The 12660-nt window shown below is 30.8% G+C and overlaps 1 protein-coding gene across 1 annotated transcript; it reads right to left on the bottom strand.

Moving 5' to 3' along the window:
- Positions 1-7162: 7162 nt before the first annotated feature.
- Positions 7163-11147, bottom strand: LOC115719630 (asparagine synthetase [glutamine-hydrolyzing] 1). The gene is made up of 13 exons (XM_030648739.2): positions 10925-11147; positions 10026-10164; positions 9829-9924; positions 9599-9740; positions 9325-9515; positions 9070-9231; positions 8891-8971; positions 8569-8790; positions 8337-8471; positions 8150-8230; positions 7965-8051; positions 7744-7851; positions 7163-7659 (listed from the first exon to the last, which is right to left on the bottom strand). Exons 1-13 carry the CDS (start codon positions 11002-11004, stop codon positions 7423-7425), a joined length of 1761 nt encoding a protein of 586 aa, XP_030504599.1. The 5' UTR covers positions 11005-11147; the 3' UTR covers positions 7163-7422.
- Between the last annotated feature and the right edge of the window lie 1513 nt (positions 11148-12660).

Here is a 12660-nt window from a genome sequence, read left to right as displayed (position 1 = left end):
GCCGAGCTACCACAGCTGAAATCGACAAAGTCAAAGAGCTTTTGCTTTCTTTTGAAAAAGCTTCTGGACAACAAGTTAACTTCAACAAGTCTTCTGCTTTCTTCAGTTCCAACACTTCCCAAAACTCTAAAGCTCTCATCTGCAACTCTATGGGAATATCTGAAGCAACTGAAGACAGCAAGTACCTTGGCCTTCCAAGTACTCTCGGCAGAAACAAAAACGCAGTGCTTGGTTTTCTCAAAGACAAAATGCAAAAGAGGATCCAAAGCTGGGATGGGAAATTCTTATCTCGTGCTGGAAAGGAAGTCATGATCAAATCTGTGGTGCAATCCCTCCCTAGCTATGCCATGAATGTCTTTCTCCTGTCCAAAGCCACTTGCAATCAAATGGAAACTCTCATGAACCGATTTTGGTGGCAATCTAAGGGTGAAAATTCTAAAGGAATTCATTGGAAGAGCTGGAAAAATCTCAGCAAAAGTAAATCTAAAGGTGGTATGGGATTTAGAAATTTGAGAGACTTCAATCTTGCTTTACTGGGTAAACAAGGTTGGCGTCTTTTGGTTAATCACAATAGCCTTGTTGGACGTATTTTCAAGGCTCGTTACTTCCCAAACACTTCATTTTTTAGCTCGGAGATAGGTGGAAACCCAAGCTTCATTTGGCGTAGTATTTTTGAAACTAAAAATCTACTCCTTGCTGGCTGCAGAAAACTCATTGGATCAGGCACTTCTGTCAGCATCTTAAACGACCCTTGGCTGCCAGCTGAAATGGATGGATTTATTCATTCATCTCACCCAGCTCTTCTCCAACAGGCTGTTTCCTCTCTTCTCCAACAAGATGTCAAAGATTGGGACATCGATATCTTGAATGATCTCTTCAACGATCGTGACAAAGACCTCATTCTTCAACTCCAACTCTCCCCAACTACATTCGAAGACTCCTGGTATTGGCTCAATGATCGGGCAGGTATTTATACTGTCAAAACCGCCTACCACTTGCTGCAACAACTTAAAGGAAATTGGGGTAATGATCCTATGTCAATTTTTTGGAATTCTCTATGGAAATTACAGCTGCCTCCCCGAGTTAGAGATCTCCTTTGGCGAGCTTGCAGCAACAGCTTGCCAACTAAGGTGCAACTATTATCTCGGCATGTTTCCATCGACACTACCTGCTCCCTGTGTCAATCAGCCCCCGAAACATCTCTCCATCTGTTTGTGAACTGCCCATTTGCCCAGAATTGTTTGAGGAAGGCTCTCGGTTCTGCAAGAGATAGTATAGAACAATCCTTTGCCGCCTGGTTTCAGCATGGTCTCTCCAATTGGTCTTCCTCAGATATTGAATCAATTTCTATGCTATGTTGGGCCCTCTGGCGTTGTCGCAATGATTTTATCTGGAACAACACTCAACCATCTGTCAACAAGGTTATTTCATCTGCTAAACTCACTTTAGATCAATGGAAAAGCGCTCAATCTTTATCTAAGACTCTCTCCAACAGTCGGCCTCCCACTGTAGAAAGTCTTGAGCGTTGGACTAAACCGACATACCCTATGATCAAAGTTAATGTAGATGGGGCAACTTTTGCTGAACAAAAAAGTTTTGGCTGGGGTTTTGTGGCAAGAGACCATGATGGCAGCTTCCTTAAAGCTCACCAATCAAGCAAACTTGGCCTTGTTCGCGCTGATATTGCTGAAGCAGTAGCAATAAAAGAGGCGCTCAGCTGGATCAAAGAAAACAATTGGCAGAATGTTCAAGTTGAATCGGACTGCCTTAATGTCGTTTCTGCAATAAACAGCAAAATCCATATGTTCTCTCCATATGGAAACCTTATTAACGACTCCAAAAATCTGCTTTCTCTTCTTTTTAATGTTTCTGTTTCTTTTGTAAAACGATCTGCGAATAATGTGGCCCATTTCCTTGTAAGGGACTCTTATTCTAAAGCTGATTGTACTCTTAGTGGGACTTCTATTCCTGCTAACTTATCGTCCTTATTGTTGAAGGACCTTGATTAATAAAGATCTTTTATTTCAAAAAAAAAAATAATAAATAATATTTATAATTTTTTTATTTAAAAAAGAAAAAAAATTAAAATTTATGGTTTTTATTTTTAAAATTGAAAAATAAAAATAGTTATAGAACACACTTTTGTTTTGTGTTTTTAAAACTATAAAACAAAAGTAGTTACAGAAAACACTTTTGTTTTCTATTTTTAAAATTTAAAAACAAAAGTAGTTATAGAACACATTTTTATTTTTTAAAAACAAAAAATCTACTTTTATTTTTTTGTTTTTAAAATTAGAAAACAAAAGTGTTACCAAACGCCACCATGCAAACTACTTAGAGCTGGTCTAAGTACCTAAATTTTAAATTAACAATAAGTTTAACTTCAAAATTTAATTTTAAATGAATTGTTACTTAAAATTTGTGTTTAATGGAAATGCAAGTGGAAATTACTTGGCATTCTGCAGTTCAGAGAGCTCTCTTTTAATTTTGAAGTCAAACTTATTGTTACTTTAAATTTGTTTTTCATTGAAATGCAAATGAGAAACTGAAGATTAGGGGTGTTCATCCGATCCAATCCGCACTTTTTTGGTCAAACAACATCCAATCCGCACTAAGTGCGGATTTCATATTTTGGATCCAATCCGATCCGCATAAGAGTTTAAATCCAATCCAATCCAATCCGCAATAGTGCGGATTGGATCGGTTATTTTGGATCGGTTACTTTTTTAATAATAAATTATTTAATATTTCATAGAAAAAAAAATTAAAAAAAGACTATTGTTTCTTAATCTCCAATACTAATCTATTTCCATCTCTATTTATATACAAATTAAACCAATATACATATATATCAATATATATATACTTATTTTTAGATTTACACTAAAATATATATGTATCTAATTACTAAAATAAATAAGCTAGTATATATATATTTAAACTTTATGTGTATGTGTCTATGTGGATAATAATTATTTTTCTTGTGTTTTTTATTACAAAATAAATAAAATGCACCAAGTCAATATATTACTAAAAAAGATTAAGAAATTAGAAGTTTGTGTCTTTTTTTTAATTAATATATATTACATATTATAATTTTTTAAAAAATATATATATAATTAAATGCGGATTGGATTGGATCGGTTACTTTTTGAGGTCAAACAACATCCAATCCGCACAAGTGCGGATTTTAGATTTTTCAATCCAATCTAATCCGCACAAGTGCGGATATCCGCATTTTGCGGATTGGATTGGATTGGATCGTGCGGATTGGATTGGATCGGATACTTTGTGAACACCCCTACTGAAGATGTTTTACCTATAAGAATATTTTTATTTTAGGAAATATATTTTTATTTGAGGAAATAAATTTCTATTTAAGGAAATAAAATAAATAATTGATTTTCTGATAAATGAATATTTTATATTCATTGAATCTGGAAAAAATCAATTATGTAATATTCTATATATGGTCAGATTTCTATATTCATTGCCCGATTTGATTTCCTGAATTAATTGTCAAAATATTCTGATAATTAATGTGGCGCAGATACTGATGGAGTATCTCACCTATAAATATAGGGTCTCGGTGCTCGAGCTTCTCACTCATTCTGTTCATAACAGCAAAATTCCATCTAAAGAGAGTTGAGAGAGCGAGGAAGCCCGATTACCCACATCAATCGGTTTCTGTTGCAGATCAAAGTTTTTGGGATTAAAGCTTAATGATTCAATGGCTGGAGGTATTTCGATCCTTAGTTATAGTACATATATGTTTTATTAATTCTGCACTTTATACTTTATCATATATGTTTCAGTTTATACATATAAATGTCTAACAGTTGGTATCAGAGCGGATTATATATCTCTGCCTTGATTTATTTTGAGTTTTATATATATACATACATTTACGGGGTTCTTCATTTATAATATAATATATATTTTATATATATATATACTTTCATATTATATAATCCCGATTATATATATTCATACTCAATTTTTTATATATACATATATATATACATTCATATTCATATTCATCTTCATATGTATACATATATATTTATATTCATATTCATCTTTATATATACGTATACAATCGATTCTTAATTTATATACATTTTATATATATATATATTTATATTCATATAATTCTGATCATACATATACATTTTAATTCAATCTACATATATATATTCATATTTTAATTTTGTTTATATATTATATATATACGTAAGTATTGTTGTATATATATACGTATATATATTTTTTTTTATATATGTTTATATATATTATACGTTTAATATATGATTTTATTGCATAAAAATTGTATGTGATATGTTTATGATATTTTTATGCGATATATACATTATATACGTGTATATATAAACATAAAAAAATTAGAGTTTTTGGTCTGTTGGTTGTTTTATTTCATTTTTCTTTTTTCGGTGTTTATTTCGAATTCTATATACATCACTATATTCATATAGTATTATAGATCGATCTAAACATGTGAAAATTTATTGAAATTTGAAAATTTATTTTTTAAGAACTCATACGGACTAGAAATTTTTTATTAAAATTAAAGTCCAATTTTTACGTGTTTTAATTGCCTAAAAACGACATGAATCTCTTTATTTATGCATGGAGATTCAAATGGGAGTGATTCCATGAATTTTTATCGTCGGAATTCGTTTTCCTGTTCGAGTTTGGGTCGGGGCAGTTTTTTCAAAAAAAAAAGGAAAAATTCCAAATTTTTATAAATTTTTATTTATTTGGAATATTAATTATTTTCCTAATTTGTGTTAATTTAGTCAATAAATTACATTCATTCCATTTCCATTAATTTAATACATATATTTAGAATTAATATGTTATTTAGTATAAATTGAAAATGTAAATTTGTTTTAAATTGGTAATTAATTACATGATTTATTTAGGCATGTAATAATTGTGCATTTAATTATTTATTACCAAATTTATGTAATTTATTGTTTAAATTAATGAAAAGTTAAAAAAATCTGCCATTAAGTATATTCTTTAATTTTGCATTTAATTCATTTCATATAATTAATTGTACTAATTTGTATATTTACCTTATTTATACAAATTAATTATTAGTGCAAATATTTAAGATATTATATGGTCATAAATGCATAATTAATTATATACTATAGAATTAAGCATTTAATTTATTATCATACAGTAATTGTATTAATTTGTATTTATTTGGCAAATTTATTTTTAATACAATTAATTTTGATTTGTATGATTTAAATGCTATACATAAATTCTTTTTATAGTGCTAGATATATTTAGAAATATTCAAACATTAAGATAAGTTGAATATTTTATTTAGCACATTAAGTTTCATAAAACTTCATAAAATTATTCATAAAACTTTATAAAATGAATAAAACATGAATAAAATGTAAGTAATTTTGTGGTTTGACATAAGAAAAGATGAACCTGGGACAAATGCTCATATCTAGAACAGTTTTTAATGATCTTCGGACGACCACACTAGGAGCACTAATCTCAGTGATTGTCTATTATGTTAATAACGATATTACTTTTAGGTAGAGCCCAATACCTAATGTCAAAGTGAAAATATAATTTTATATAATTAGGGAGTAGCCATAGCATCCTTATTTGTATAAAATTATATATTAATTAAAATTCACCTTAATGGACATAACTTGTAATTAATTATATCGGTATAATAATTTTACCCCACAGGGATTTTATTATATTTGTATAATTAATTAGGATAATATGTTAAATTAAATTCTCTTAATTTACCCCACAGGGAGTTATGGGGATTTAATTTAATAGTGTTTTCACAAATTTAATAAAGATAGATAATAAACCTTCATTTTCCTAAACTAATTGTTTAATTAAATCTATCATAAAGTTCATCTAATTTTATTAAATTTAAAATTTAGCCCACAGGCAATTTTAGATTTAGTAAAATTTTAATCTTCAGTTTATACTTTAGTGTCTAGTGAACCACATAATTTTAAATAATTAGGGAGTAGCCACAACATCCTTAATTATATAAAATTATATATATTAAGTGGATCAAGATCACATAATGGACATGAATTATGTGAACATAATAATCTTACCCTACAGGGATTTTATTATTTTTACATAATTAATATGTTAAATTAAATTCTCATAATTTATTCCACAGGAAATTATGTAGATTTAATTTAATAATTTTATCAAAAAGTATAAAATTTTGAAACATTTATAAATAATTAAGTGTTTCATACCTTTCATTGAGATAGAAATATTAAACTTTAAGTTTTTCATAAATTGTGTAAATCTATCATAATCTACATCTAAATCTAATCTTATTAAATTAAAAATTTAGCCCACAGGCAATTTTTGTTTAATAAGATTTCATATTTAAGCATGTTTATTCATTGGTAAGAACATGATTCATTGAAACCTCAAAACTATATATGTAATTTTATTACATCACTATTCATAAATTTTTACCATATCAGTAGAAATTTCCAAAATTTATTCTGATAACTTCATCCAAAATCTACAGTTTTTACTGTATAATTTAAAAAAAAAAATACACTTTATTATCACCAATAAATTTTAATTTATTGTGTATGATTTCATTCTAATATAGTTAATGTGATTATTAACACATAGTGGATTATTTTAGATTGTTATTCCACATTCATAATTTATTGCAAGGTTTACAAATAAACCTAAGAAAGTCAGTAACTGTGAGAAAATCTTATCCACAGACAAGATAAGTTCTCACATTTGGAAGTTTAAGGAACAAGCAATATAGTAGTGGCTTTGTTTTAAAATTGGCAAAGACCTTTATGTTCCAAGATTCTATTGAAACTTGATTTAGACACATTTAGAGGTCTTTACTACAAATGATGTCACTCATAAAGATATGCAAGTTCAATCTGACAGCAAAATTCCATCTGAAGAGAGTTGAGAGAGCGAGGAAGCCCGATTACCCACATCAATCGGTTTCTGTTGCAGATCAAAGTTTTTGGGATTGAAGCTTAAAGATTCAATGGCTGAAGGTATTTCGATCCTTAGTTATAGTACATATATGTTTTATTAATTCCGCACTTTATACTTAATCATATATGTTTCAGTTTATACATATAAATGTCTAACAATACCCACAACAAAAGAAAGTGTCACTTCTTATATTATGAACACCAATACAAGGATAACATATATATTTCAAGTCACCATAGCAGAGAGAGAGTACTACTCTCTCAAATTTTTACATACTGCCTATACGATAATATATGCCAAGTCAAGGCAGAGGAAGGAAAGAACTCATCTTAAATTCTAGCCTCAGTAGACTTACAAATCATTATTATTATTAGTAGTAGTATTATTCCATCTAGCATCATTATGTGTAAGATTTTACTAGCTGAGGATCTCAACACCATGAGTGCTCACTGAAATATGTGGTACATCGTTAATGATCACAGGTTGAACCACCCCACTATTAGCAGAAGAGTTGTCATAAGCAGAAACATGGACTCCAAGGGCGGCCCTGCCAGATGGATCGAGATTTTTAGACCATGAAGCGTCCCACTCAACGGCTTTCGCTGTGCTGCAGGCAACACTTGCTCCCCCTGGCACAGTCAACCGAGCTGAGTTCTGCAAAAATCCAATAGCACAAGTTAAAACAGAAGAGCATAATGACAGAAGCACAAGTTAAGTTAATCTTTGTGTTATTTTTACCTGTGGGAAGAACCTTTCGAAAATGGTTCGGTAGTAGTATGCTTCTTTTGTGGTGGGAGTGTTGTGTGGGAAGATATTTCCAGCATTTTGCATCACCTTGTCAGTTACCTGTGAGTACAAATGAGCAAGAATGATAAGATTTCAAGTGAGTTTCCAAGATAATAGTGGTTTCATTTTCAAAAATGACAAGTGAATAAAACAAGTTAAAGAGGCTATTCTACATGTTTAGCAGCATGATCTTTAAGGCCATCAATCCAGCTATATCCAACTCCATCACTAAACTGTTCTTTTTGCCTGTACAGGATATGCTGCAAGGAATCACATAGAAACAATAGTTAGAAAAGGGGGAAAATAAGAAGTTATATAAGAAGGCATCCAATAATACAAGTTGGGGAAAGAGTTTCACCTTTGGCAGATAGGGTTGCTTCTCATCATCAAAGGCCCTTCTAAGCACCCACTTTTCAATTCTTCCTTCTTCTGGGTGTATCTGAAATTCAATACAGGTTGATTAACATTGGGCTCTGTAGTTTGACCATGTTAAAAAATAATCAAACTAAACGCATCTTAAAACCAAACAAAGCAAACTATGTTACCATTTTAGCCTCAGGATCAATAGCCATTGCAGTGTTGATAAATGCTTTGTCTAGGAATGGGACTCTGGCTTCCAAACCCCAGGCTGATGTTGCTTTGTTGGCCCTCAAGCAGTCATACTGATGCAGTGCCTTAATCTGCAAGGTAAAGAGTAATAAAGTCATTTATCTTTCATAAACACACACACTTAGTTAAGCCACATATAGCAGGCCAAAATGAAGAAAAACCAAGTACCTTTCTGCAGGTCTCTTGGTGAAACTCTTCCTTGTTTGGTGCCTTATGGAAGTACAAGTAGCCACCAAAGATCTCATCAGAGCCTTCCCCAGATATCACCATTTTAACACCTAAAGATTTGATCTTCCTGGACATAAGAAACATCGGTGTAGCAGCACGAATTGTGGTAACATCATAAGTTTCAATGTGAAAAATCACATCCTCAATTGCATCTATTCCATCCTGCGGTACACACAAATCGCAAAATTGTTTACATATTAAAATAAATATAGTATGTTAGTTATCTATTTAGCAACATAATAGAGGTTGTTATTGTTATTACCTGAACGGTAAAGTGGAACTCATGGTGAACTGTCCCCAAATAGTCTGCAACTTCTCTTCCAGCCTTTAAATCAGGGGAACCCTGCTCACAATTGTAAAGGTTGAAAGATCTTAATACCAAGTACAAAATAAAGAAAAAGTAGGCATGTGAAGTTGAGTCCTTTTGAATAAGTAATTCACCTCTAAACCAACACAGAAAGAATGGAGCTGTGTTCCCCATTGCTTGGCAGCTTTGGTGCCTGCTAAGTGTCTAGCAGTGATGGAGGCGACTAGCGATGAATCCAAGCCACCAGAGAGTAGAACACCAAAAGGCACATCTGTCATCAACCTTTTGATAACAGCCTGCATGTGTTATGTTTCAATACATAAGTTTTGTCAAAACAAAAACGAAGTTGACTTAATTCCAAATAAAATCAGAATTGACTAGAATCTTACATCCTCAAAAGCCTTTCTAAGAACAAGTGGATCATATGGGGTTGATGGAACAGCCTCAGAGAACCATGGTGGGTTGTACCAACGCCTGAATCCACCTTGTTTGCTTGAGTACAAATGACCCGGAGGAAAGACCTCAAAATGTTCACAGTCATCATTTAAGCCCTTCATCTCAGATGATATCCAAATGGATCCTGAATGCAAAAATCAAAACACAACGATCATTCATTTCATCCTTTCACCATGTAAAACAGAGTAAATATACTAAAACTAATACCATCTAGTCCCCATCCAATATAGAGAGGAGTAACTCCAATAGCATCACGAGCAGCAATGAAGCTGTTGTCTCGGGTGTCCAGCAACACGAAAGCGAAAATCCCATCAAGCATGTCAACGAAATCTTCCCCAAACTCCTCATACTACATAAGATAAAAGAATTTTTTTAAAAAAATCAATCTAATAATTAGTGGGAAATTTCGTAACAAAATTTTTAGACTGCCTACTGACCAAATGAGCAATAACATCACAATCACTTCCGGTTCTGAACTTGTGGTTGGGGAGACGGCTCCTGAGTTCCTCATGGTTATAGATCTCTCCATTCACCTGGTTTTTTCAGACACCATATTAATATTCATAAATCTATGATATTTACTTAGGTGACAAACGTTTTAAGATAACAAGGTTGGAAGATATGATGGACTTACTGTAACAACAACAGATTTGTCTTCATTGAAGAGGGGTTGGTCCCCAGAAGCAGGGTCAATGATGGCTAGCCTTTGATGAGCTAAGTAACAGTCACCGTGCTGGTAGAGACCACTCCAGTCTGGACCACGGTGCTTCAATCTGTATGGTACACATAAAACAGTGTTATTATAGTCAGTACTACTCATTAATTCTGTTCTTTCTATTACTACTGTTTTGCACGTACGGATGCCTAGACTCCAAACCCTGGTCCAGGTAGGTACGTAGTAGTAGAAGGCCCTATCAGTTAAATCTTAACGACAAAATCAAATTGTACAAGTAGTTCTAAACCACACTTTCATTAATGGACCCCACTCCCCACATGCTTTATCTTAATCAAAATTAGAGAAAGAATTGGATAATGACACAATTCTATTTTAATTCCAATTATTCACTTTGGGATTCCCTATAAACTAGCTCTTCGATCCGAAATTTTAAATTAGTGTATACTAATAATACTACCATGATTGATATAATCGTGTGTTTTATTTGAATGGTAATGACATATATATATTTTTGGTCTTAGCTAGGAGTAATTAACTCTAGTGTGGGACCATGATATATATATATTAAAAATGAAAAATATTTATTAGTTAATTTAAAGAGCACGATAGGATAACTATGATGTTTCTTTCATTTTTAACTTAGTGGAAGCTTTTAAATGTTGTTTGAAAAAAATAAAAAAGAGAAAAGCAAAAAAAGGAAAGCCGATCTTAGGAAATAGGAAAAAAGGGCTTCAAACCGTTTGTTTAACTAGATTTTGAATCTGACGCGCGCACACAAGCCCAAACAAGGGATTTTTTCTCGGTCTCTATAGAAAGAAATGAAACAAATCAAGTTAATATAAAGGAATGGTAATTGCCTGCGTGAAAGCTCAAGAACACGGAACCGTTTGGCCTGAGTGTCATCGGAGCAACCAAGAACAGCAAGTATTCCACACATTTTGAATTGAAATTTTTGGTTATGGAAATAGAAGAAAACAAAGGTGGCAGGAGTGGAAATAAGGGAGAAGAGCAACACGTATATTATGAGTGGGGAAGGGAAGGAGTTGGAATATATGAAGAGTATAGTAATAAACACCCCATCTCAAGCCACGTATTTATAGTGGCAGTGTGACCATCAAACGGCGTCGTCACTACCAATGTTTACAACCCCATCCTGCCCCACACCCTCTCTTCTCCTCTCCGTTTATGCCACGTGTTCTCACATGGTTTGTTCTCTTCACCTCTCTCTTTTTTATTTATTTATTAATATATATATAAATAATAAAAGAAAATGCTACAATCTTATTTCATAGTGCCATTGCTAGATAGTGGTATTTAGTATTTTTAGACATATTATTTAATATTAGCTAATAATATTCTTTAAACATTATTATATTGAACTATATGAATTAAATACTTAATTAAATCAATAAGGATAATAATAAATAATAAAAAAAGTTATGGACTCTTTTAGCATTTAATATACTGTATCCATTTCACATTAGAAAATGATTGACATCTACTTAAATTACACACATTTCGTACAATGATAACTAATATTCATTATACATTATTCTGTCTGGCATTACTCTTATAATTTACTACATTTTTCTTCAAAAATAGAAATTTTCAAGTTTGAATTCTCACTTCTCTAATATTAAAAAAAAAAATACGTCAAAAATAACAGCAACAACAATAATATAATAATAAATAAAATTATTATTAGTGGAGGTAAACATAGAGACTTTTATATATTTATTTAACTTAAATTTATTAGATAATGTGAAATTTTAATACAAAATCGCATTAATAGTGTTAATAAAAGAAAAATTTTCAAAAACAATAATTTTTTTGCTTTATTTATAATTTTAAGGTCTAAATTTTTTTATTTATAAAAATACCCTTGTAAAAAGTTTTAAAATTATAAAAAAATATATTTTTTCAGCAAAAATTAAAAAAAAAATAACTAAAAAATAACGAGAAATCAACCTCACGACAACAATTATAAATAAACTATAAAACAATCAAATAACAACCAAAAAAAAATTCAAGACAACTATAATATAATAATAAATAAACCATATAAAAATCAAAATTTAGTTTATTATTTTTATTGAAAATGTATTTTTATAAATAAAAATATTTAAAATGTAAAAATTAAAAAAAAAAAAATCTTTGATGTATTTTTATAATTTTTTTAAAATTTTTGATTTATGTAAATTTTATTAATGTTTTATTTAAGGTGTTGAGTGGTTTAGAATATCTCATAGTAATACTCAAATAATAATATTACTATTATTATTTAATAGTAATATAGTGCACAATACTCTATAAGATAATTATATTTAATTGTGTGAGTTAATAATATGGAGTTTATAATAATATTATGTGTTCGTTTCAAAAAAAAAAAAAGAAAAAAAAAGGTAATATTATGCATGTGTTATGGGATAAGGTATGGAGTAGTTTAAGGTAGCGTATCAATGCTCTTTCTATTTTCTCTTGGGTCTCCAAGTTTCCCGGTCATGCACCAAGGTAAGGTTTATCCATTTCCATGAAAGTAAGATTAACTTCCATGCTGACTCAGCTTTTGAGCATTTCTTTCTATTCCGGTCAG

The sequence above is a fragment of the Cannabis sativa genome, chromosome 2 (assembly GCF_029168945.1).
Source record: "Cannabis sativa cultivar Pink pepper isolate KNU-18-1 chromosome 2, ASM2916894v1, whole genome shotgun sequence".
NCBI classification, from domain to species: Eukaryota; Viridiplantae; Streptophyta; class Magnoliopsida; order Rosales; family Cannabaceae; genus Cannabis; species Cannabis sativa.
The sequence above is the reverse complement of the archived record's forward strand: the minus strand, read 5'-3'. Positions and strand labels throughout refer to the sequence as shown.

What these genes read in the sequence shown, in the direction of transcription:
- LOC115719630 (XM_030648739.2), bottom strand. Translation starts at nt 11,004, where the DNA reads ATGTGTGGAATACTTGCTGTTCTTGGTTGCTCCGATGACACTCAGGCC. An exon ending in ACAAATCTGTTGTTGTTACA is followed by an intron (nt 9,925 to 10,025) that starts GTAAGTCCATCA and finishes TGAAAAAACCAG; the next exon opens with GTGAATGGAGAGATCTATAA. An exon ending in ACCAAGAGACCTGCAGAAAG is followed by an intron (nt 8,472 to 8,568) that starts GTACTTGGTTTT and finishes TTTACCTTGCAG; the next exon opens with ATTAAGGCACTGCATCAGTA.